Genomic DNA, 21,007 nt, shown 5'->3' on the forward strand with positions numbered 1-21,007 from the left:
AGAGAGGAGGAATTAGCTTGCCAAGCGCAGGGAAGAGTGTCTCAGTGAGGAGGGAGAGCCATATGAAGAGCCAAATAGCTTAGTGTGTTCAAGGCTGAAACACCAGTGTGGCAGCAACCTGGTAAGTGGTGAAGCCATCCATGATGGGAGACACGTGAAGACGTCCATGATGGGAGACACGTGAAGACATCCATGATGAGAGACATAGGCAGGGTCATACCATATAACACCAGGGAGCAGTTACAAAGGAAGCCATTGCAAGCTTCTGTTTTGAGTGGGGAATGACATGATTCAATATATATTTTTTAACAATCATAGGCTACTGTGTGGACAGTGGATTGTAGGGGCCTGCAAGAAGGTTGTGACCGTCACTTGGCTAGAGATGATGGTGGCCGAGGAGATAGAAGTAGACAGGTACTTTATATCAGTAGAGGTCTAGCAGTTTGTGCCAGTCACATGTGGGGAGTATCTGTCCTCAAGGGTTGGGAAGGATCAGATCACATCTTGGTGCAAAGCCCCTTGCCTGGTGCCTATGCATGAGCAGTCAGTTAGTAGTGGCTCCCATTGCATGAAGAGATGGCCAAGGATGGGAGGAAGCAAATAAAGAATAGCTTTTCCCTCCCTCAAAACCTCAAGAATCATGATCAGTTTACTCTAAACCAATGATTTCCAGCTGTCATCATGATAATCATTATCATTTTTTTAAACAACACAACCCCTTTCTAAATTGAAATGTGCTTTGGTTGAGTCAGAGGTGGGATGCCTGGAACTCCCCCAACTTGTATTTCCATTTTCCCTTGGGGGCCTCTGCATCCCCTCACCAAACCCCTAGGCTCTGTGGAGCCAAGGAAACCACTGCTATGGAAGGTTGTATTTTAGGACAAGGCTGCTGTCCAGCCCCTCAAATTCTTTCACTAGACATGAACTGGACCCCCCGGTAAACATGAACAAGAAAAAAATTATAGCCTCAAGGGGTGAACACTGCACTTGCACACGTGTGCAGACACACGTGCTCAAGCACACACACACACACACACAGAGTAGTGTGGTTTTGTGCTGGGAAAGCCTGAGCTGAAGAGGTTAGGAGAGGCTGGCTGCATGGACAGAGTGACCCCTGAACAAGTATTGAAAGCATTTTCTAAGTGGACAGGGGAAGGTTGGGCTCCAGATGGAGTCAGATGGTGTCTTAAAATAGATTCTCAAGAAGCAGACCCTCAGATGAGGATGTGGGTGCAAAGATTTTAGTAAGGAAATGCTCCCAGAGAGACGGGAAAAGAAGTGAGGAGACAGGATAGGGAAAGAGAACAAGCGGACCAAGGATGAGATTCCAGGGGCCCCAGCCTTAGCGGAGCCCTGGAGCACAAATACCACCTCAGAGATCATCCTGCCTTGAAGCGAGGGAGCTGGGCTTTCTCACTCCTGTACGTGTCAGTCACTGGCCAGGGGCTGCCCAGGAGGTAATGAGCCCCAGGGTCCTCCTCTCCCCACATGCCCTTGGGGCAGGTGGCCTCTGACGTGCCGTCCACTTAGAAGTGAATGCATGTAAAGCTGGGGTTGGACATAGGGAACTGATCGAGGGACCCGAGGGATGTGGGCGGACGACCAGTAGTATAGGGTACAGATGGCAGTGGTCTCCACGCAGACACTGGGGACTTGGCTCGATGTGCCCTTCTGCGTCCCATTGCTTAACGATTTTATTGTTTTCATTCGTATATGCTCAATTCTTGTGATGTGCTGGGCATTTGATGTGATTATCTCCTATCACTCTCACATCACCCCTGTGAATGAGATATTATTACTCCCATTTTCTGATGAGGAAACTTGAGACCCTCAGGTGAAGGGACCTACCAGCCTGAGATGCCACAGCTTGTCAGTGGAAGGGCCGGGTCTGGTGCAGGGCTGCCTGTTTGCAAGCCCGAGTCTCCCTTCATCCTCCGCTCCTTGGGCCCCTGCTGTCCTGTTGCCCCGCCCTCGCACAGCAGGAGCACAACTCTGGCAGATGGTAGGAATGCAGCCATGGGTGGTGACAGCTGGCCCTTCGTCTTTGGAGCGACCCTTGGTTCCAGTGACCTCAGAAGCACATCTTGCTCTGACTTAGTGGTCTGTTGATTCTGGAGCTCTTTCCTGTTGTGGCCTGGTTCCTAACCAGATGCACAGCTACTCATCAAGAGAATTAGCACTCATCCAGGGCCCTCCGTAGCCTGCGGTAAAGGAGCTGTGTTCCCCTCCTCCCTTTAAAGAGCAGTCATGAGGTTTCTCAGGAGTAATAGATATAAAACCTCTTAGCACCATGTTTGGCACACGATAAGTTCTCAACAAATGTGACCCGTTCTTAACAATAAAGGAATTAGCACTGGCCCAGCTCATTCCTCTGCAAATTCTAACAGGCAGGGGCAAACTTGCAGGGGCAAGTTTGACATCTTTGTTTATCACAGCACAGACTTACAATGTCCGTCTTGCCAAATGCAATTTATTTTCTGTTCATTGATGTCATCTCCATAAGTCTTCAGTCTCCCTGGAGCAGGGATGCTTTCTGAAGCCTCTGTTCTTAGAGTGATTTAAGACATGGTTCTGCTGAGAACATTTCCTCCAGCTCCCACAACCCTTTATCCCTGCCCCCTTCTCCACTGGCTGCTAGATGTAATTAGAAGCAGATGAAAATGACATTTCATTGTCCCAGATGTTCTTCTTTTCCCACTTTTTATTTTATATAAATTCCTTCCGTCTGTGAGACCTGTGTGTGATGTCAATTGTGGAAAGCATCTTGCCCTTGTAATTGACCTTCAGGCAGTGGGGCCTGGGGTTGAACCTCCATTCGAGTGCTGCTGATGCTGAGCTGTCCCCTCAGCCGTGGAAGCCCTCCATCCAGCCAGGCCTGGGCCAGCTGTACCCCATTGTGGTCATGTTCTCAGGCCTTTTGGAGACCTGAGCATTTCCAGCTATGACACTGGGCATATTTACAGTGGTCAGAACATAAAAGTTTCCAGAAACATACAAGTGAATCAAGTGCTGTGGTTCAGGCTTACCAGCTGCCTCAGACTGGAAGTTGGCTCCTGGTGGTTCCCTGATGCCAGCTTGCCAGCCTCAGGTGCGTTCAGGTTTACAGTAGCAGGCAGAATTGCCCAGCGTGTGGGTCTGCCATCGCCCCTGCCGGATGTCTGTCCTCCTCAAGGACTCTATTGAGGCAAATCCTCGTGCTCCTCAATTCTCTTATGTTTTATTAGTTAACATCCGACACACGAGCCCTCCAGCTTCAGTCTGCTGCTGTGTGATCATCTATCCCTTCGTTGGTCAGAACTTCTGCCGCCCCATCTCTCAGCCTCCTACCACCCTCTGAAACGTGCAGACTCCCCCTCAGCCTCAGTCTTTTTTCTCCTTTCATACTGGGAGTGTATATCTCTGCTGGGGAAACCACTTCCCCTGCAGCCCTCTTAAACGGACCTGTTCTTTGAACCCCCATGTAAAGTTCTCCCTTCTAATCTAGGCGTTTTGCAGCCAGAGTGCTCTTTGCAAAATGCAAACCATGTCACTCTCTAGTTAGAACCTTCCATTGACCTCCCATGCCTCTTAAGATAAAGCGTATAATTCTTTTTTTTTTTTAGGTTTAATTCCACAGTTTTGTTTTTGTTTTTGTTTTTGTTTTTTGCGGTACGCGGGCCTCTCACTGCTGTGGCCTCTCCCGTTGCGGAGCACAGGCTCCGGACGCGCAGGCCCAACGGCCATGGCTCACGGGCCGAGCCGCTCCGCAGCATGTGGGATCTTCCCGGACCAGGGCACAAACCTGTGTCCCCTGCATTGGCAGGCGGACTCTCAACCACTGTGCCACCAGGGAAGCCCCCACAGTATTTTTAATGGCATAATTAAAGCATCCCTTATTCCTCCTATGCTTATCAACAATTTTCTCAGGTAATTTTATGAATGAATCTGATGATTCTCAGGGATTATTTATAAGTAATTTTCAAAGCCATGCCTCAGGAAGACAAAAGAGGTTCTACATTGCTTTTTGGAGCGATTTCCTCTCTACCTGAATGGAGAAGGAGAGTCAGAAGCTTGAATTTCAGTGTTTTATGAAAAGAAAGTAACCTATTAAACTAAATTATTTAGGAATTAGACATTAAGATCAAAATAACTACAGGTTTGATTTGATTTAGTGCAGCCATCAAAAAGCTAGATGGGGCCAGTTTTCAGATGGAAGCCACAAGCTTCTTTGATATAAAGCATATAATTCTTAACACAGCCTCCAGGCCTTCCCATCTCTCCAGCTTCATCTTGAACATTTTCCGGTGACTTCTTGTTCATTTCGTTTGCTCCATGCTCACTGTCTGTTGGCAGTACTTCACCTCTGCCAGGCTCTCTTCTGTCACAGGGGGTTTGCACGTGCTATTCCTTTTTGGAATGTTGTTCCTTTCCCTCTTTGACTAGTTAACTTCTGCTTACCCTTTAACTCTAGCTCAGGCAGTCCCTCAGAAAACTCTTTCTGACTGCCATGCTTATCTTAGAGTCTTTTCTAACCATGAACCTCTCCTTTGGGGCACTTTCTAAAGTTATAATTTTGTATTTATGTGTCTAACTGGCCAGTATTCTCTACAAGCTGGAAGCTCCATGAGGGCAAAGACTGCCTATTTTATTCATCAATGAATCCCTACAGTGCCTGGCACATAGTAGGTCCTTGTGTACACATTTGTTGGATGGGTGGATGGATGGATGGACGGACGAACAGACAGATGGATAGACAAACAAATGGACAGATGGGGTGGATGGGCAGATGGATGCATGTGTGGATGGATGACCAGGACTCTCCCAAAAGAAATAACATTTGCAGATATATTTTTGAAGTAGAAAAAAGAGAAGCACACTCAGAAACTCCAGCTTCAGATCTCATCCTCTCTTCATTGCAGACTGAATCATAGTCATACTTCATCGAATGGTATGGCAAAAAGGACATGGAATTTATTAATCTGTGCCTTCATGAATCACATGATGAATCACTACCTTGGTCTAGGTGACGGGAGAACATGCATTCAAATCCTTGCTCTGTAAGGATTCAGTTTACTGGAGTCCATAGACAGGAAGATACATCATTACCTTACAGAGTGAAGAGGACTTAGGACTGGGATGATGATGAAGTGCTCCACTGTGGTTTTAAAGCTAAACTTGTGGAGCTGTGGGTTCCCTTGAGTTGGTTCTGGGGCTGCTGGGCCTGGGGTAGAAGGGACTGGCTTGGGAAGGGGGACCGTTCAGGCAGGGCTTGAGCTTCCCACCTTCTTTATAAACAGAGAATCTCCAGTTTTTTCTGTTTTATACATTGGGGTGCTAGCGCAGATTTTCTCTGCTAAGAGAAGTTGAAAAATTGCTGTTTCCAAAAGCTCAGAGAATGATTAACTCTGCTGAAAAGAGCAGAGTAGGTCAGTCTTCTTGGAACAGAAGATGTTGGAGCAGAGTCTCTCCTTTTAATTTTTTTTTAACTTGGCTTTAAAATGCTCAGTTTTTTTAAAAAGTAGTTAAAAGTAGAAAAGAGAAAACAATACCCGTAGTATCTAAAAACACCTATTTACTTAAAAAATTTCCTACATTTTTCTGCAAAGCTGAAGTTTTCTGTATGCTAAATTGATATTGATTTTTTCGTATAACTTTATAGCATTTATCATTTTTCCCATTTTATTATCATGTTTTCTAAAGTATGTAAAACTTGGAAATCAGGCAAAAGATGCTTGTGTGTCCTTTCACGCCTGGAGCACTCTCTGTCCCCTTTCTACTCAAAGTGTGGTCCTTGGACCAGCAGCATCAGCATCACCAGTGAGCGTTAACTGCGATGTGGACGCTCAGGCCCCAATCCAGACTCCCTGATTCAGAATCTGCATTTTAACGAGGTTCCTCATGTGATTCTTACACACCTTAAAATTTGAGAAAAACAACACTGTTCTAATAGGCCTGCCTAACTCCCTAGGGCCCATATTCTGTGAAATTACATATTAACCTATAGAAAACTAAGTTACAAATGCCTTTTGCCAGTAAAGATGAAAATGACTTCTGTCTGGCAGAAAATATAATCCCAAAGGTTATAGTTTATTGCCGTGTAAGGTATTAATCAGTTTTGTATCTGATTTCAACATTCTTCTATTCTTTTTTTTCTGTAACTACCCGCATTCTCAGATCCTTTTTTGAACTAGCTTTACCATCCTGATTCCCTCGGTCATGAATTAAATAAATTTTTAATGTGTATTTGCTGCATATTTGTATGAGAGTCATGTTTTTAACTTTTTGAAAATCATACTTTGACAGCCAGATGTATTATCATTTTAACAGCTCTGTGGTATTCTACTTTGCGATTGCTGTAATTTACTCATCTGTCGCTCTATTGTTAGACTTTTAGGATATTTCTGTTTTTTTATTGAAGTAGAGTTGATTCACAATGTTTTGTTTAGTTTCTGGTGTACAGCAAAGTAATTCCGTTATGCATATATATTCTTTTTTGTATTCTTTTCCATTAAGGATATTCCTAATTCAGTACCAATATAAATAATTCTGCAGTGAACATCTTCGAATATAAAACTTTTCCTGTACTTTTATGTTTCTTGCTTATGAGTAAATTTTCAAGTACAGAATTAATGGATCAAAGGATATGAACAGGGTTTCCCTAGTGGCGCAGTGGTTGAGAGTCCGCCTGCCAATGCAGGGAACACGGGTTTGTGCCACGGTCTGGGAAGATCCCACATTGCTGCGGAGTGGCTGGGCCCGTGAGCCATGGCCGCTGAGCCTGCGCGTCCAGAGCCTGTGCTCCGCAATGGGAGAGGCCACAACAGTGAGAGGCCCGCGTACCGCAAAAAAAAAAAAAAAAAAAAAAAAAAAAGGATATGAACATTTGTAAGATAAGCAGTATTGCAGTTTGTCAACTGGACAGGAATGGAAGCGTCTTCCAAGGTGGCAAAAGCAGGCTGCAGACAGGCAGGAGGCCACAGGTCCCACAGGGAGATAACTCTAACCAGCTAGAATGTGAGTACAGGTCCTGCCAGGGGCTGGAAAGGTAGGAAGGAGACCGGATTGTAAAGAGCCTGGTACCCTGAAATGTATATTTGGTATAAAGGGAAACCATCTGTAGTATAAACTGAGAAGTGCGTGATGAGGCCTGTGCTTTAGGAAGACAACTCTAACAGCAGGAAGGCTCCTCCAAAGCTCCTGAAATAGTGCTGGTGACAGAAGCTCAGGCTTGAACTGGAGCAGTAACTGGGGAGGTGGAGAAAAGATATTTAAAGAGATACGGGGGATGGAATTAAGAGATACAAACTACTATGTATAAAATAGATAAGTAAGAAAGACTTATTGTGTAGCACAAGGAGTTATAGCCATTATCTTGTAATAACTTTTAATGGAGTATAATCTGTAAAAATACTGACACCATGCTCTATACTTGAAACTAATATAATATGGTAAATCAACTATACTTCAATTTTAAAAAAACATTAAAAAATACCATGGGCTGATTCAAAAAAGTTTTTTTAATTTTTGAATTAAAATAAAGAGGTATAAGGGCTTCACCAGGATCATCCTGCTATTTAGTGGTGGCGACCAGACTGGATTGTCGGTGCTTCCTACCTCTCTCTGTGGTCCATGCTGCTGTTCCTTTGGGTTTTTATCTAAGATGTGACTTCTTAGAACTTCAGGCTGCTCAGATCCTTCCACTTAATGAGTTGATTAGAGTCGCGATGTGCAGGAACCAGCTTTGCCAAAGCATAAAGCACACATCCAAGATGATGAACGGCATCACTAAAAATAATAAAAGATTAAGCACACATTCCGGGGAAGTGCCAGGGCATTCTTGTGGAATTTGCCAGACTAAACTGTAGTGGATACTCTTCGCTGTCTCTACAAAACCAGACCTCCAAGGTAGCTTTGCCAGGATACGCATTTTAGACACTGCGGGCAGGCAGCGTCCCTGTGCGGCTCTCAGGGTGATCCAAGGGGCTGGACTTCACAGCTGACCCCACGGAGCCCACGGCCTGTCTCATTGTCAACAGGAAGGTTCAGCAGATTTTCACTATGCGACCAGAGACCAGGAACTTTCAGACACTATCTTACTTCCCCATTTCACAGAGGAAGAAACTGAGAAGTTTGTCTTGGTTGCCCAAGGGTGCCCCTCTCAGCCACGGTGCTTCATAGTTGACCTGTGCAAGACACCACAAGAGATTCTGAATGTGAGAGGTGATTTGATCCACAGCTTTTAGGGGCAGTAACTCAAAGACGTGAATCTATCTGTCTTTAAAGACAGAAATCTCTAATCTGAACCAGATAGAAAAGAGTAGGCTTAAGATGACAGACTTCACAGCCCATTTCTGTCCCACCCCCACATATTCCTCCTTCAGGATCGCCTCATGTCTGAAAATCCCTCTTCGTAATAGCCCCAAACCAGGTAGAATGGATAAATAAATCGAGGTGTATTCACACAGCAATGAGAATGCCATGCTCCAGCCTGGAGGAATCTCCCAAACCTAATGTGGAAGGAAGAAGTCCTTCCAGGGAGAGCGTGGACAAAAGCAGTGATGCTCATCTAGGCTCTTGGCCGTCAGGACGATTACCCTTCGTGGGGGCTGTGACTGGAAGAGAGCGTGAAGGGGGCTTCTCAGCAGCTGGTCTCATCCTGCATCTCGATCTGGGTGCTGGCTACACAGATGCATTTCGCATTCAGTTCGTGAAAATGCAGTGAGCTGTGCACTTAAGTTACGTAGACTGTTCTCTATGTATATTAGACTTCAGTAAATAGTTTTTTAAAATTAAAAAGAGTGCCAGCCAACCATGCACAACCTCAAAAGAAATCTCCCTGCCAGCAGTGCTAATGATGCTGATGGGAGCACCCGCCACGTGTCAGGGATGCGCTCTGCCAATCGCTCTGCATGCGTTAGTCCCTTCAGTTCTCTGGGGAGGTGCTGTTCTACCCCTGTTTTACAGAGGAGAGAACTGAGGCTCAGAGAGATAAAGTACCCTGTCCAAGGTCACACAGCTAGTGAGTATGTGCTGAAAAGAGACCTTATTTCCATTCCCAGAAGTGACTACTGTGTTCTGTAGGCAGTTTTCTTTGATCTGTCCCAACATAGGAAGGAATGGTTTCTGCTCTGATTTCTCTAGAGATAATGTTTTGAATTCAGGATCTGCCTCATGGATGACCATCCTCCCCTCCCCCAGCACACCCCCCCACCTCAACTGTGGGAATGAAGACAGTTGAGACAAAGGTGATTGTGTTTGCTTTCCTTATCACCAGGGAAGAGACAGTAAATGATCCATTTAATTGACAGATAATCTTTAAAGAGCCACTGTCAGCCAAGTGCTGTGTGGTGTGCTGGTGACCAGCTTAGATTGGGAGTTTGGGGTTGACTAGACCTGAGTTCAAATCCTGACTCTGCATTTTAAGCTACATGACCCAGAGCAAATCCCTTGTCCTCTCTGGGCCTCCATGTCCTGCTGTGTAAAATAGGTGCTAAATATCTCCTGGGGTGATTGTGTGAGTTAGACAAGAGACTGCAAGAAAAGCACAGAGCCTGACACAGAGGAGCATTCAAGAAATGTTACAGAGAGAGGGAAGCCAGGCCCTAAAAAGGTAACATAAATAGCGCTAGTATCAACTCAGTCATGTGCCCAGTCACCGTTGAGGCTTGAGCAAGGGGCTCCCATAACCAGCGAGGCTTCCTGCCAGGCAAAAAATCAGCTGGCTTTCAGGGTTGAGCCAGGTTTACATAGGCCTTCTCCAAGGAGGGACTGGGCATTCCAAGCACACGGCCTAGCTTGGACAAAGCCCTGTGGCTGGGCCAGCCTGTCTGCAGCCAAGGGCTGCCCAGAGCTGAGATTTCTGTCTCTGCAGCAGAGGAGCTTGAATGGGACGGTGGGGTGTTAGGGGATTGGCTGTAGAGGACACAATGGATGCTTTGAATTCTACAAAAATAAACTCTACTGTGACCAGTGGGGCGAAAATAGAGCCAAAGAGTAGTCAGTGTTGAGCTAGCACGTGTTAAGCTATCACTTCTCCGGCAGGAGGGTGGGGGTGCCCTGATTTGTGCGCCACTTTAGGTGGTATAAATACTCCTGTGATGGACCATTTCAAAATAGCATTGTAACATCCTTAGATGTGGAACTGGGAAGAGATGCACACCGTTGGCACCATTGATGTGAGCTAGCACACCACTGAGATTCCATCAAAGTTGAGAAAACTTGCCCCACTGAGACACGGGCTCTGAGGACCTATGGCTCCCATTGGAGACCAGGGCTCCGCTCCTCGAGTGAGTGCTTTTAGTGTGCTAGGCATCGCCATGAGACCCAAGGCAAACTGTGCCCAGCCCTTGAGGTCCACAGTCTACTGGGGAAACTGGCATTAATTGAGTAATCACACTAGTTACACAGTGCACGGAACACTCAGAAAGAAGTACTGTCTTACCTGGAGCACACGCCCATGCCCTTTGTTTCAAAACCATAATAAAACAGACTGTTACTGTCTGTTCTGAATCAAGAACATAGTGCGTCCTCTCGGTTTTTCACCACACTTACGTTCACTTCGTGATACTTAAATCAGGCCTGTTGTCATTACAGCCCTTTCAAGAACTGGGGCTGCGATTTCAAGTGCCTTTTCAGGTCCTTGTGAAAAATCCATCCGTATACACCCCGGAAAGCACTCAACAGAGCCCATTTTAGAGTAACAGCAGTCTGGACACATCTCTCCAGTTCAGTCCCAATGTCAAGCCCAGGCTGGGTCCCCTCAGGCGGTGGGTGCTTCCGTTTGGGAACCATCTCACTTCTGCTTTGCCTCCCAGGTGGTCTTCGAGGCGTTGCACAATCTGGAGCCCCGAGGCTACGTCGTGGGGTGGATCATTGCCATCAGCTTGCTGGTGGGAATCCTCATCTTCCTGCTGCTGGCTGTGCTGCTCTGGAAGGTGAGTGGAGAGCGCAGGTCCCCAGGGAGTCCCCGACCAGACACCCAGCTCTCCTGCCTCAGCAGGGCTAGAGCGCATCGTCGGAAAAGGTTTCCTGGTGGAACTTCCTTCCCAGTGCAGGTACAATGAAAGGAGGGCAGGGTCCCTTCCAGGCAGTGAATGGAGTCTAGGCTCCTCCTGAGGCCATTCACACCTGAGGACTGGACCGCTTTAGAGGGAACCCCCAAATCTTACCCTCTTCTCCTGCCTTCCCTAGCAGAGTTGCCACCAGTCCTAACACAGGGTGGTGGGAGCCTCACTCCAACGCACAAGCTTGGGGAGTAACAGCTGGGACTGGGACGGGGATGGTTAACTCCTTTACTTGGGACAAAAACAAGAAAAGAAACTACAGAGCCATTCTTTGTTCTTTTCCCATGTGGAATATGGAACAGATTTCTGCCCAGAAGATTCTAGTAATGGCGATGGGCTGTATGTCTGGAGTGCTGCCTGGGTAGCTTCATCAGATGTTCTCCCAACCCCATGGGGGTTCATTCGTAGGTGCCCCAGGGGGTAGACTTGCCCTGTCTCCTTCAGCAGGGAGCACCTGCTCATCCTTCATATCTTGCCTCTTGTCACTTTCTCAAGAAGAAAGGGGTGTCCTCACCCCCAATTCTAAGATGGTTTCTTTGCCCTGCACTCTTCTCTCAGACACCTGGCGTCCTTGACTTTAGGGCCTCTGTATTCATCAGTAATGGTTTCAGAGTCATTATCTGAGGACGGTTTGTCTCTTCCACGGGATGGTAGTGTGCCACGTGAGTTGGGTCCTGTCTGTTCTTGTTTCCACCGTGTCCCCAGCTCCTACAGCAGCACCAGGGACCACAGCTGGGACTTCCTGGCACCAAGTTCCTGCTTTTCCAGTGTTCCAGGTTTCAGAGGCAGGTGGAAACAGCCTCTTACATGATTATGGATGGATCCTTTAAATTCAAATAATTAGTTTCTTTGGGATTCCAAAATAATTTGTATTTATTGATCAAACATAGACACATGTCAGTAAGCAGAAAAGTTGTCAAATACTCAGGAGTCCCCATCCCAGAAATAACCGTGGTGAGACCAGCGTTGTCTCTTCTTGAACTTTTTCCCTACATAATAGACAGAGACCAGGCATTCTCATAGCACCCACTTATTTGTGAATAGTGTGTTAAATTCTCCAGTAAAATACCCGACACCTTTTAAGGTGTAGGACCTCTAAAATTAAAACAATGAGTTCAATTATCAATCTGAAAAAAGTATAGTAAATATACTTCAGAGTATCCAAGAAATCTAGAAACACAGGGAAAATAGTGTTTTTGTTGTACATCTTTTCAGATTGACAGTTGGACTTCACCTGAAAAAAGTATTGGAGGTTGAAGAAAAATATATTGAGCATATTACTTGAAAATCAGTTTATCTCAGGTTCCCGTGCCTTTTGGACATCCCATTTACTAGTTTACAGCCCAGCTTTCCCTGAATGCAGAATTGTGAAAGTCTTTCCTATTGTTAAAAACCCGTGTCCAACGCTGTCCTCAGGCTGCAGGTGTATGGCAGATCCCAGTCCTCGGATGCTGGGATTCATTCACGTGGCTTCTGGTTTCACACTTCTTGTAACAGTGCCACAGTGAATATGCTTGGAGCCAAATATTTGCACAACTCCTTCATTATGTCCTTAAGATGAAACCCTAGAAACGGAATTACCGAGTCAAAAGAAATGCGTATTTTAAGCCTTTTATTACATATTACCAGTTGCCCTATGGAAAGGTTATACAAGCAGTGTATCAAAAATGCCCATTTTCCTGTATATTTACCAGGAGCAGATATTACCTTTTTTGAAAAACCTGCCCATTTGTTGTTTGTTTAATCTGCGTGGCCAGATAGAGTCTTAATTCTCCCTTTTCTCTAACTCCAACTCCTTCCTGCCAAGACGTCTGGTCTGGGGGTAGAGAACAAAGCCAGCTCAGTGTTTGGGATCTGAAGACAGTAAGGGCTTTGGGGGGGGGGTGTTTGTGTGTGTGTGAGAGAGAGATACTTCCTTCTCTGCCTTTGTACAGACATTTCAGAAGAGAGGGAACACCGTCCTCCACTGCTGGGTGCATGGGACCAGACGGGGACACAGAGTGGGGAGCGGGGTGGCTGTGTCCCACCCCCTCCCTCTGGGCCCCCCACTTGGCTCTGCCACTCAGGAGTGTCCCCTCTCCTGAGCACACCCTCCCACCTCCTTCCAACTGCCATCTGCTTCGCTTTGCTTCTGCCATGTTTCTTTAAAGAATGTGGTGTGTCAGGAGCGGGTGTCATGGGGTGGCCAGTACCCTGAGGCCACCCAGCTGTGTGTGATCCAAAGAGCCAGGGCCCGAGAAGGCAGACATCACCCGCTGCCATGGACTGGCCATGAAGGCAGAGTGGTGGCGGTCAAGCGGCCTTAACCAGACAAGGTCGTCTTAACTGCTGGAGGAAGGAAGGGTCTAGAACACCTCTGAGAAAGCTGATGAGTGATGCCGTCAAAACTTCTAGCCACAGACACAGACTGATCAGCCCCCTCTGAGTCCCAATCCTACAAGCCTGGGAGAGAGAATCTGACTGGCTCAGCTCAAGTCAAATGTCTACAACTGTGGCAAGAGGCCAGGAGGTGACAGAGAGAATGTGACCAGCCAGGGCTGGGTCACATGTCTCCCACATCCAGACAGCTAAGGCCAGCGCAGGAGAAAGATGCAGTGTGGAGGTGTGGGGAGGCCAGGTAGGGGTGGGGATAGGGGCTAATCTTAGAAGGAAACTAGGCAGATACCCTAAAGGCTTTCGCTCCAGCAGGATTTCGTGGTTGTCAGTGGTGCTGTTGCCTAAATTACAGTCTTTTATATGGTACTGGGTAGCTGTGGCCGCACAACAAATTGCCACCAAATTGAGTTCCCTTCTGCCTAACAAATGTATAGGTCAGGAGTTCAGGAAGGGTTTGGCTGGATGATTCTTCTGCTCCAAGTGACACTGAGTGGTGTCACACAAGGGCATTCACCTGGTGACTAGGCTGGTCTGCTTCACTTCACAGGACAATTTTATTCACATGGCTGGCACCTTGGGTGGAGATGGCTGGAAGGCCGGACTCTGCCAGTCCCCTCACTCTCTTCGTGTAGATTCAGGGCCTCTACATGTGGCCCTTCCAGCAGAGTGGGCTGATGTTTTACATGGTGGCATCAGCTCTGGGAGAGCATGGTGAGAGCTGCTAGTCCTCTGAAAGGCTGGCCCAGAACTGGCATGGCATCATCCTGCTGCACTCTGTTGGTCAAAGCAGTCACGTGCCAGCCTAGAGTCAAGGAACAGGAAAGAGACTCTGCCTCCCAATGGGAGGAGTAGTGAAGAATTAGTGGCCATCTTTTGTCTATCACATACATGATATTCAGAAATATGGGCAAAATCTTAATCTTTTCTGTAAAACTCACTATGGCAAAGGACGATTAGCCTAACTGGAAGTTTTGTTGTTCTGAAGTAGATGAAACCTCATCTCTCTTCCGTTGTGTCATAGATAAAATTATGATTGAGCTCCTTGGAGGAAAAAAAACTAAACCTCGATGCAGGGTTCATGAACTCACTCAACATTCAGAGTGGGTAGTCTGTTCAGGCACAGCGACAGTGCAGTAAGGAGCTCGGCAGAGGGAGTTTCTTTAGGAAAAATATTTTTCTCTTGAAGAACTAACTAAATAGAATGACTTTATAGGACACTGAAAAGGGCAAATGAAATGTAGGATTATTCTGAAGACCTACATATTCCTAAAACTTCAACTGCAGACCTCTTTTGTTTTTTATTTATTTTATTGAAGTATAGTTGATTTACAATGTTGTGTTAATTTCTGCTGTACAGCAAAGTGATTCATTTATACACATATATACAGTCTTTTTCATATTCTTTTCCATTATGATTTATCACAGAATATTGAATATAGTTCCCTGTGCTATACAGTAGGACCTTGTTGTTTATTCGTCCTATATATAATAGTTTACATCTGCTAATCCCAAACTTCCAATCCATCCCCCTCACCGTTGGCAACCACAAGTCTGTTCTCTATGTCTGTGAGTCAACTACAGACCTCTTGTCAACTTGGATCCCTATGTCTATAACCTAAGAAACATGCATTATGTATAGAGGTCTAATATTGACAATTCAGTGCACAGAAATCTGTTGATTAATGGGCCTAATATTTGAGTTAGATGGGAGGTCTAACTGCTTCTGGCTTATTACCGTATTTCACATATCATTCCCTCCAATCCTTTCAAGGGGAAAGTCACTGCATGGTACCCAGTTGCCACTGCTGATGAGTAAACACTTCACTAGAGCCTTTGAAGACAGGTGGGCAATGTTCAAGTCCTCTTTCCTTTCTAGAGCCACATCTCTTGAAGTTCCCTTTGGTGTAGTACCTGACACCGCTACCTGTGGTTGCTTGCCATTGCCTCGAGCTCATGAGCCCAAAATGATTGTTCCCCAGAAAGTACAAGGATGGTGGCGTGGTATCAAAAACAGAACAAGGCGGCTGGCCCAGTGTGGATGGACTTTCTGTGCCATGAAGGCCTGCAGGTTAGCATGCTTTACACTTGTGAGCTGGCTGGTGCCTTCACTCAGCAAACAGATCCCTGCGAAGTGGCCGGCTCGGGGTGAAGGGACAGAGGTAATAAGCAGCAGAGCCCTCACTCCATCGTAAAGACTGGGGAAAGCAGTTAAGTGACCGAGGCTGAGCCAAGCACATCCTGAGGAGTAAGCAGCACTTGGCCAGGCAAAGAGCCTGTGCCACACCTCCTACATGTCGCTGTGGTTCTACCAACATGCCCATCATCCCCTGTTTATCTGAAACAGAAACCCCTTATAGGGTCAGCAAATACCTTCTCCAGAGCCGAAGTCCAGGCTCCCTGCCTAATGCTCAGCCTCCTTCTCTCCTCCGGGGCCTTCCAGAGGGTCGGCCGGTGGCACATCAGGCGCTGTCTCATGCTTGGCCGCAGCAGGTCCTGGCTCCGGTGCAAAATCCACAACGAGGGCCCCGAGCTAACCAGACCCTTCTTCACATTCTGAAATGGATCCTAATCAGCCTTCCCAGAGCCGAGCTGTTAGCAGACACTGGGAGCCATAATTTAAACTTTCTGTGCAAGGATTACAGTAGCCTGCCAAGCCACCGTGCAGGAAGAAAACTTTGAAATAGGAAACTCTTTAAAGGGAGAAAAATCCAAATGAGTCCACTCTCCTTTCTTTTGGCTCCTGTTTGGGTTTGAAATGGCCTGGGCCCTGTGCCTCTTCAAGACGATCGTAAAGGCCTGTTTATAGGAGGAATTTCATCATTCAGAGGATATATGTGACTTGCACCTTTAAAAAGTGCCTTCAACTCATCAAGCCAGCCTTTGAGTCAAGTGGTTAGAGAGTGGAGATGCTGGGATGTTTTTCCTTCAAGAGGAAAAGCCTCATTTAGGGCCCCAGGCTTCTCTCTCCCTCTCTCTCCCCCTCTCCTCGCTCCCTTGTACAGTTTGCCAAAACACACAGGCCACCACTCAGTGAAGGAGAAAACTCTGCATCCTCCTCTACTGCTTCCAGCCCAGGAACCTTTCCCTTCTCTCCTGTTGGCCCCTTTTGCCAGTGAGATGGCCTGGAGCAAAAGGCAGTGCCATGGCCTGGCCAGCCCCATGACCAGCCTCTTCCCAAAAGGCCCAGGACCTGCCAGCTCTGCCTTCTCACAAGTGGTATAGAGGTGGGCTGTGCAGTGGGTTTGCCACCGTCCTTCAGAAGGACTGTCTCGAACCCTCTGTCAGCCGGGCCTGTTCCAAGAGCCTGCTGCTCCAGAGCTGGTTTTGGGCTCCTGGTTTTCATTTAAGAGCATTCCTGCTGACCTCAAGCAGAAATACTTGGAAAAATAAATCTGTGAAATGGCCCAGCGGATGGGTAGGTTTGGCAGCCCCTCCAGGGGTCATTGGGGTTATCACCTGCCCTCCAGCTGGGCTGTGAGGACCCATCCTTGTTTCTCCTGCAGAGAAAATGAAAATGCACAGACTTAAGTGCACACACACACACCCTTCGCACTGTCTCAATTAAGACCATGTGCCAGAGACGCTCAGTGGGGACTTATTTATGTTTGGAAGTAAATATTGGGCTGATGTTGCACTGTTGACATCTCGAGACAGAGACGTGCTATGTAAATAGTCAAGGAACTTGAAAGGACCCATAAACATGAGACTCTGAGTTAGTCCAAAGAAGGAGTGTGTCCAAGGCCCTTGGAATAGCTGCCCAGGAGGCAATCCAAAAGCCAGGGAGGAGGGGGTGGGCATCTCCCCAGAGACCAGAGGCCATGGGGTTGTGCGGCCGCCCTTCACTCACCCCGAACTGGGCTGGGAAGGAGGAGGCTGGTGCTGTAGGATGTGGACCCCAGAACCCAGTCATTCTCACTTCTTCCTGGGCCCCAGGCCCCTCTCAGAACCTTCCTAATTAGGGCCATTCAGGGGAAACCTGCTGTTTCCCTAGGAGTTTTCTGGCAGCTTTTTTGATACAAGTTTATATCAGAAAGTTGTGTGAATCTGTCAGGAGGACTGAGGGAGCTGCCCTGTGGGGCCGCAGGTCCCCCTCAGGAGTGGAACAGACAAGAAGCCAGAAAACCCCTGCTCCCTCAGCTTCCAGGGGAGCCAAGTTTGGCTGGAGTCTCTCTTCCTGTAGGGTTTCCATGAGTGTTCCCTCCGCTACAGACAGCAGTTATAAACAGAGCCTTTTGCCCCTCAAGTGGCAAAGCAAGCCCTGGAAGGATCCAGAAAAAGTGCAGGAAAACACATACTCCACTGAACTGGAATTGAGTGAGGGGCTGCTGAGGGTCCAGCTTAACTCATCACGGCTCATTTCCCGGCACCCTCAGTGTGGACTCAGCTGGCTGGGAAAATGTAGGTTTGCCCAACATCTCTCCAAGGTTTTCCCCAAAGTAACCATGAGTACTAGTGATGGTGAGAGTGTAGGCTTGCTGCAGGAGAGAAATGTCTTTGAAGTCTTGAGTTATCTTAGTGTTTAAGAGTTTTAGACTTCTTTATACTTTATAACATATCCATACTTTAATATAAAAATTGGAAATTTAATTTTCCAAAAACGCTTTGAGAAAAAATGATACCAGGCGAGGACTCTGTGCCCCGTGCCTCCTACGTGTGAGGACTGGCTACACAGCTGTATGGCCTATAGGCTGCAGTCCCGAGTTTGCTTTGGGGACCAACATAAAAAGCTTTCATTGTGTTTCAGGGCTAGAAGAGGTCTGAGAATGCCATCGATCTCTTGGGCAGAGACAAAGACACTGGGGTTCAGAGCCAGGAAATGACCTGCCCTGTGGCCAAGCGTGAGCAGTACTCAGAACTCCAGGCTCCCCATGCGGCACCTCTCCCGTCCAACCCTTCTGAGTAGGTCCTGTGGCACTGGGCAGGCCTGGTATGACACAGTTGTTTGGGGAACCCTGGCTTGGTAAACTCAGAGCCTGGGCTCTGGGTTCTGTATCAAAAGCCAAAACCGGGCTCTAAACAACAGCACAAAGGTGATATTCTCTTTTTCTGAAATGGAATTCGTTTGACCACGTAAGAAACAATATTAATTTGACAGAACCACCTCTAGACTATATCGCACCTTTGTGCAGACAAGTAAACAGCGCCCCTTCCTCCAGAAGCTTTACTTCCATCTGTCAGAAAATTCAGAAAAATCTACTGATTTTATTAGAAAAAGACACCCGACTGCCATCTGCTGGAAAATAGTTGTAATAAGTTTACACGTCCATGATCTCTGATATGAGTGGCACCCTCCCCCCTTATATGCAGTGCACAGCCTGCATTACTGTACCCAGCACTCCCTAGACATGAGCGTGATCTGTGTTTTAAGAAATGGTCGTGGGCTCCAAAGAAGGACAGACACCAGTGGCAGCTCCAAGCTTCCATCTAAAGATGAGACTACACACAGGTTATGTTGGGAACAGGGCTCTGGATATCCTGCCTCACTGGAGTGGGGTGGAGAGTTTGCAAGGCTGTTTCTAAGAGAAGCTCTACGGTTACTGCCAGCACGGGTAGACTTTTCAAGACTGGTGCTGAGGGACTTCTCTGGTGTTACAGTGGTTAAGACTCTGAGCTACCAATGTAGGGGGCCTGGGTTCGATCCCTGGTCAGAGAACTAGATCCCACGTGCATGCCGCAACCAAGAGTTTGCATGCCACAACTAAGGAGCCAGCGAGCCACAACTAAGGAGCCCGCCTGCCGCAACTAAGACCCGGTGCAACCAAATTAATTAATTAAATTTAAAAAAAAAGACTAATGCTGACACCATACCACTTGAGACAAAAGAGCTTGCTTTTGGATGCCTACAGGAGATGATATACCATCACTTTGTTGGTAAAAAGTATGACACACATAAACATGAGCACAGGAGAGCCTCCTGTGAGAGTTGGGCCAGGCACTCTCAATCCTTGCTAGATTGCGTACTCTGTATCAAATCCTTACGCCAGCATAGCTGTGAGAAGGTGAGCTGACTCTCGTCCTCCTTAGAGATGAACAAGAAAAGTCTGTTCAGCAGGACAGGGCACAGTGATGCTCTTTCCATCTAGAGCCCTGTCAGGCTGCCCCTCAGCCACCTTTCCCGTGGGTGTTGACTCATTCAGTGTCAGGCAAAAAAATATGGAGTTCTGTATCAGTTAACTCTTGCTATGTAACAAACCAAAGTTTAGGGACTTAAAAACAACCACCATCTACATAGGTCGCAATTCTGAGGGTTGGACTGAGCTTAACAGGGAGGTCCTCCCATCTCAGCGGGGCTCAAACCTACACCTGCAAGCAGTTGGGGGTTGGCGGGTCTAGGAGGACCTCAGCTGGTGGACTCATCTTTCAGCAGCGAGACCAAACTTACTCACTTGGAAGCAAGGCAGGGTTCTGAGAAAGCAAGTGGAAGTGTGCAAGGCCTTTGAGGCCTAAGTGTGGAACTGACAGGGCATCACCTCCCATGCACCCAACTGTCATAGCAAGTCACGACTCAGATTCAGGGTGTGGAAAATAGACTCCGTCTCCTGATAGGACTTGCTGCAAAGCCACGGTACAGGGCATGGATACAGGGGCATTTTTGCAACTTATCACTGGCAGTAAGTAGCGGTGAGATGCTGAGCTCTGGGGATAAAAAGCACAAATCTGTAGGAGTCCTGAGACAAATGTGAAAGATGATAAGAGAGCAGACAGTTAAAGCTCTGCTTGATTGGTGCCACAGTAGAGATATGTTACTTCTCTAGAGTTAAAGTGAGTAACTGGAGATCACTGAAACATCACACTATCCACAGGTAGAGTCATGTGCTAAAGAATCTTATTCTCATGTTATATCCAGCCTTCTTTCTATGATTATGTTCTCCTCAGCTCAGAAGGTGCACATGACACATTCGCCCTGCCAACCACATCTTTATCTTTCAAGAATGAGATTTCAAGCAGTAACTTCTGAGTTAGACATTTCCATGAAGTCTTGGGTCGCTTTCCTGGCCTCCTATGGGTATGCTTTGAGGATGACAACAACGACCTTTTTCTAATTATCCAGAACATTCAAGCCAAACCTTCTTTCCACATCCCTTGCAGAAGGGAGAAGGTGGTAGAAACTTAATGAGAGAAAAGTATATGGGGGTGTCATAAAGTGAGGTTCTGACAGATGTGGTCTGATGCTGAGAGGACATATCCAGGGAACTCAATGTCTGTCTGTGAAACGGGTCTTGAGGATCGAAGCTCAGAGCACAAGACCCTTGCCAGCTGTTCTGTGGAAGCTTCCACTCCCTCCCAGCCGTCAGACTGCTCTCAGAGGGAACTCTCAGGACTCCCTTGGCAATGTGGGTGGAGGTGACCAGCACTGTCTTGGCAGCTCTCTTGACAATTCTCATTTTCACCTGGGCCAGTAAGCCCCTTTCAAGGAGTAGGAAGATGGTGCAATGAGACTGTGGATGCTTGGTTCATGGTGAAGGAGTGTGAGGAAAGATGCACAAAGGAGTTGGATGTGCCCACAGCCTGGGTTTGCTTGACGATTTGTTTAGGGCAGGTTTTGTATGTGCATCCCCCATTGGCAGCAGATTGCAGAGATTGTTAGT

At 47.1% G+C, this 21,007-nt stretch overlaps 1 protein-coding gene across 2 annotated transcripts in view; it reads left to right on the forward strand.

The window, feature by feature from the left end:
- Positions 1–21,007, forward strand: part of ITGA9 (integrin subunit alpha 9) — a 351,949-nt gene that overhangs the window by 325,243 nt on the left and 5,699 nt on the right. Inside the window, exon 27 of one of the 2 annotated variants that reach the window (XM_067753773.1) lies at positions 10,794–10,913. The exons of the other annotated variant lie outside the window; for it this stretch is intronic. Coding sequence (XP_067609874.1) covers positions 10,794–10,913 — 120 coding nt within the window. The remainder of the gene's footprint in view (positions 1–10,793; positions 10,914–21,007) is intronic. 2 annotated transcript variants of the gene reach the window in all.

The sequence above is a fragment of the Pseudorca crassidens genome, chromosome 10, assembly GCF_039906515.1.
Source record: "Pseudorca crassidens isolate mPseCra1 chromosome 10, mPseCra1.hap1, whole genome shotgun sequence".
Classification (NCBI taxonomy): domain Eukaryota; kingdom Metazoa; phylum Chordata; class Mammalia; order Artiodactyla; family Delphinidae; genus Pseudorca; species Pseudorca crassidens.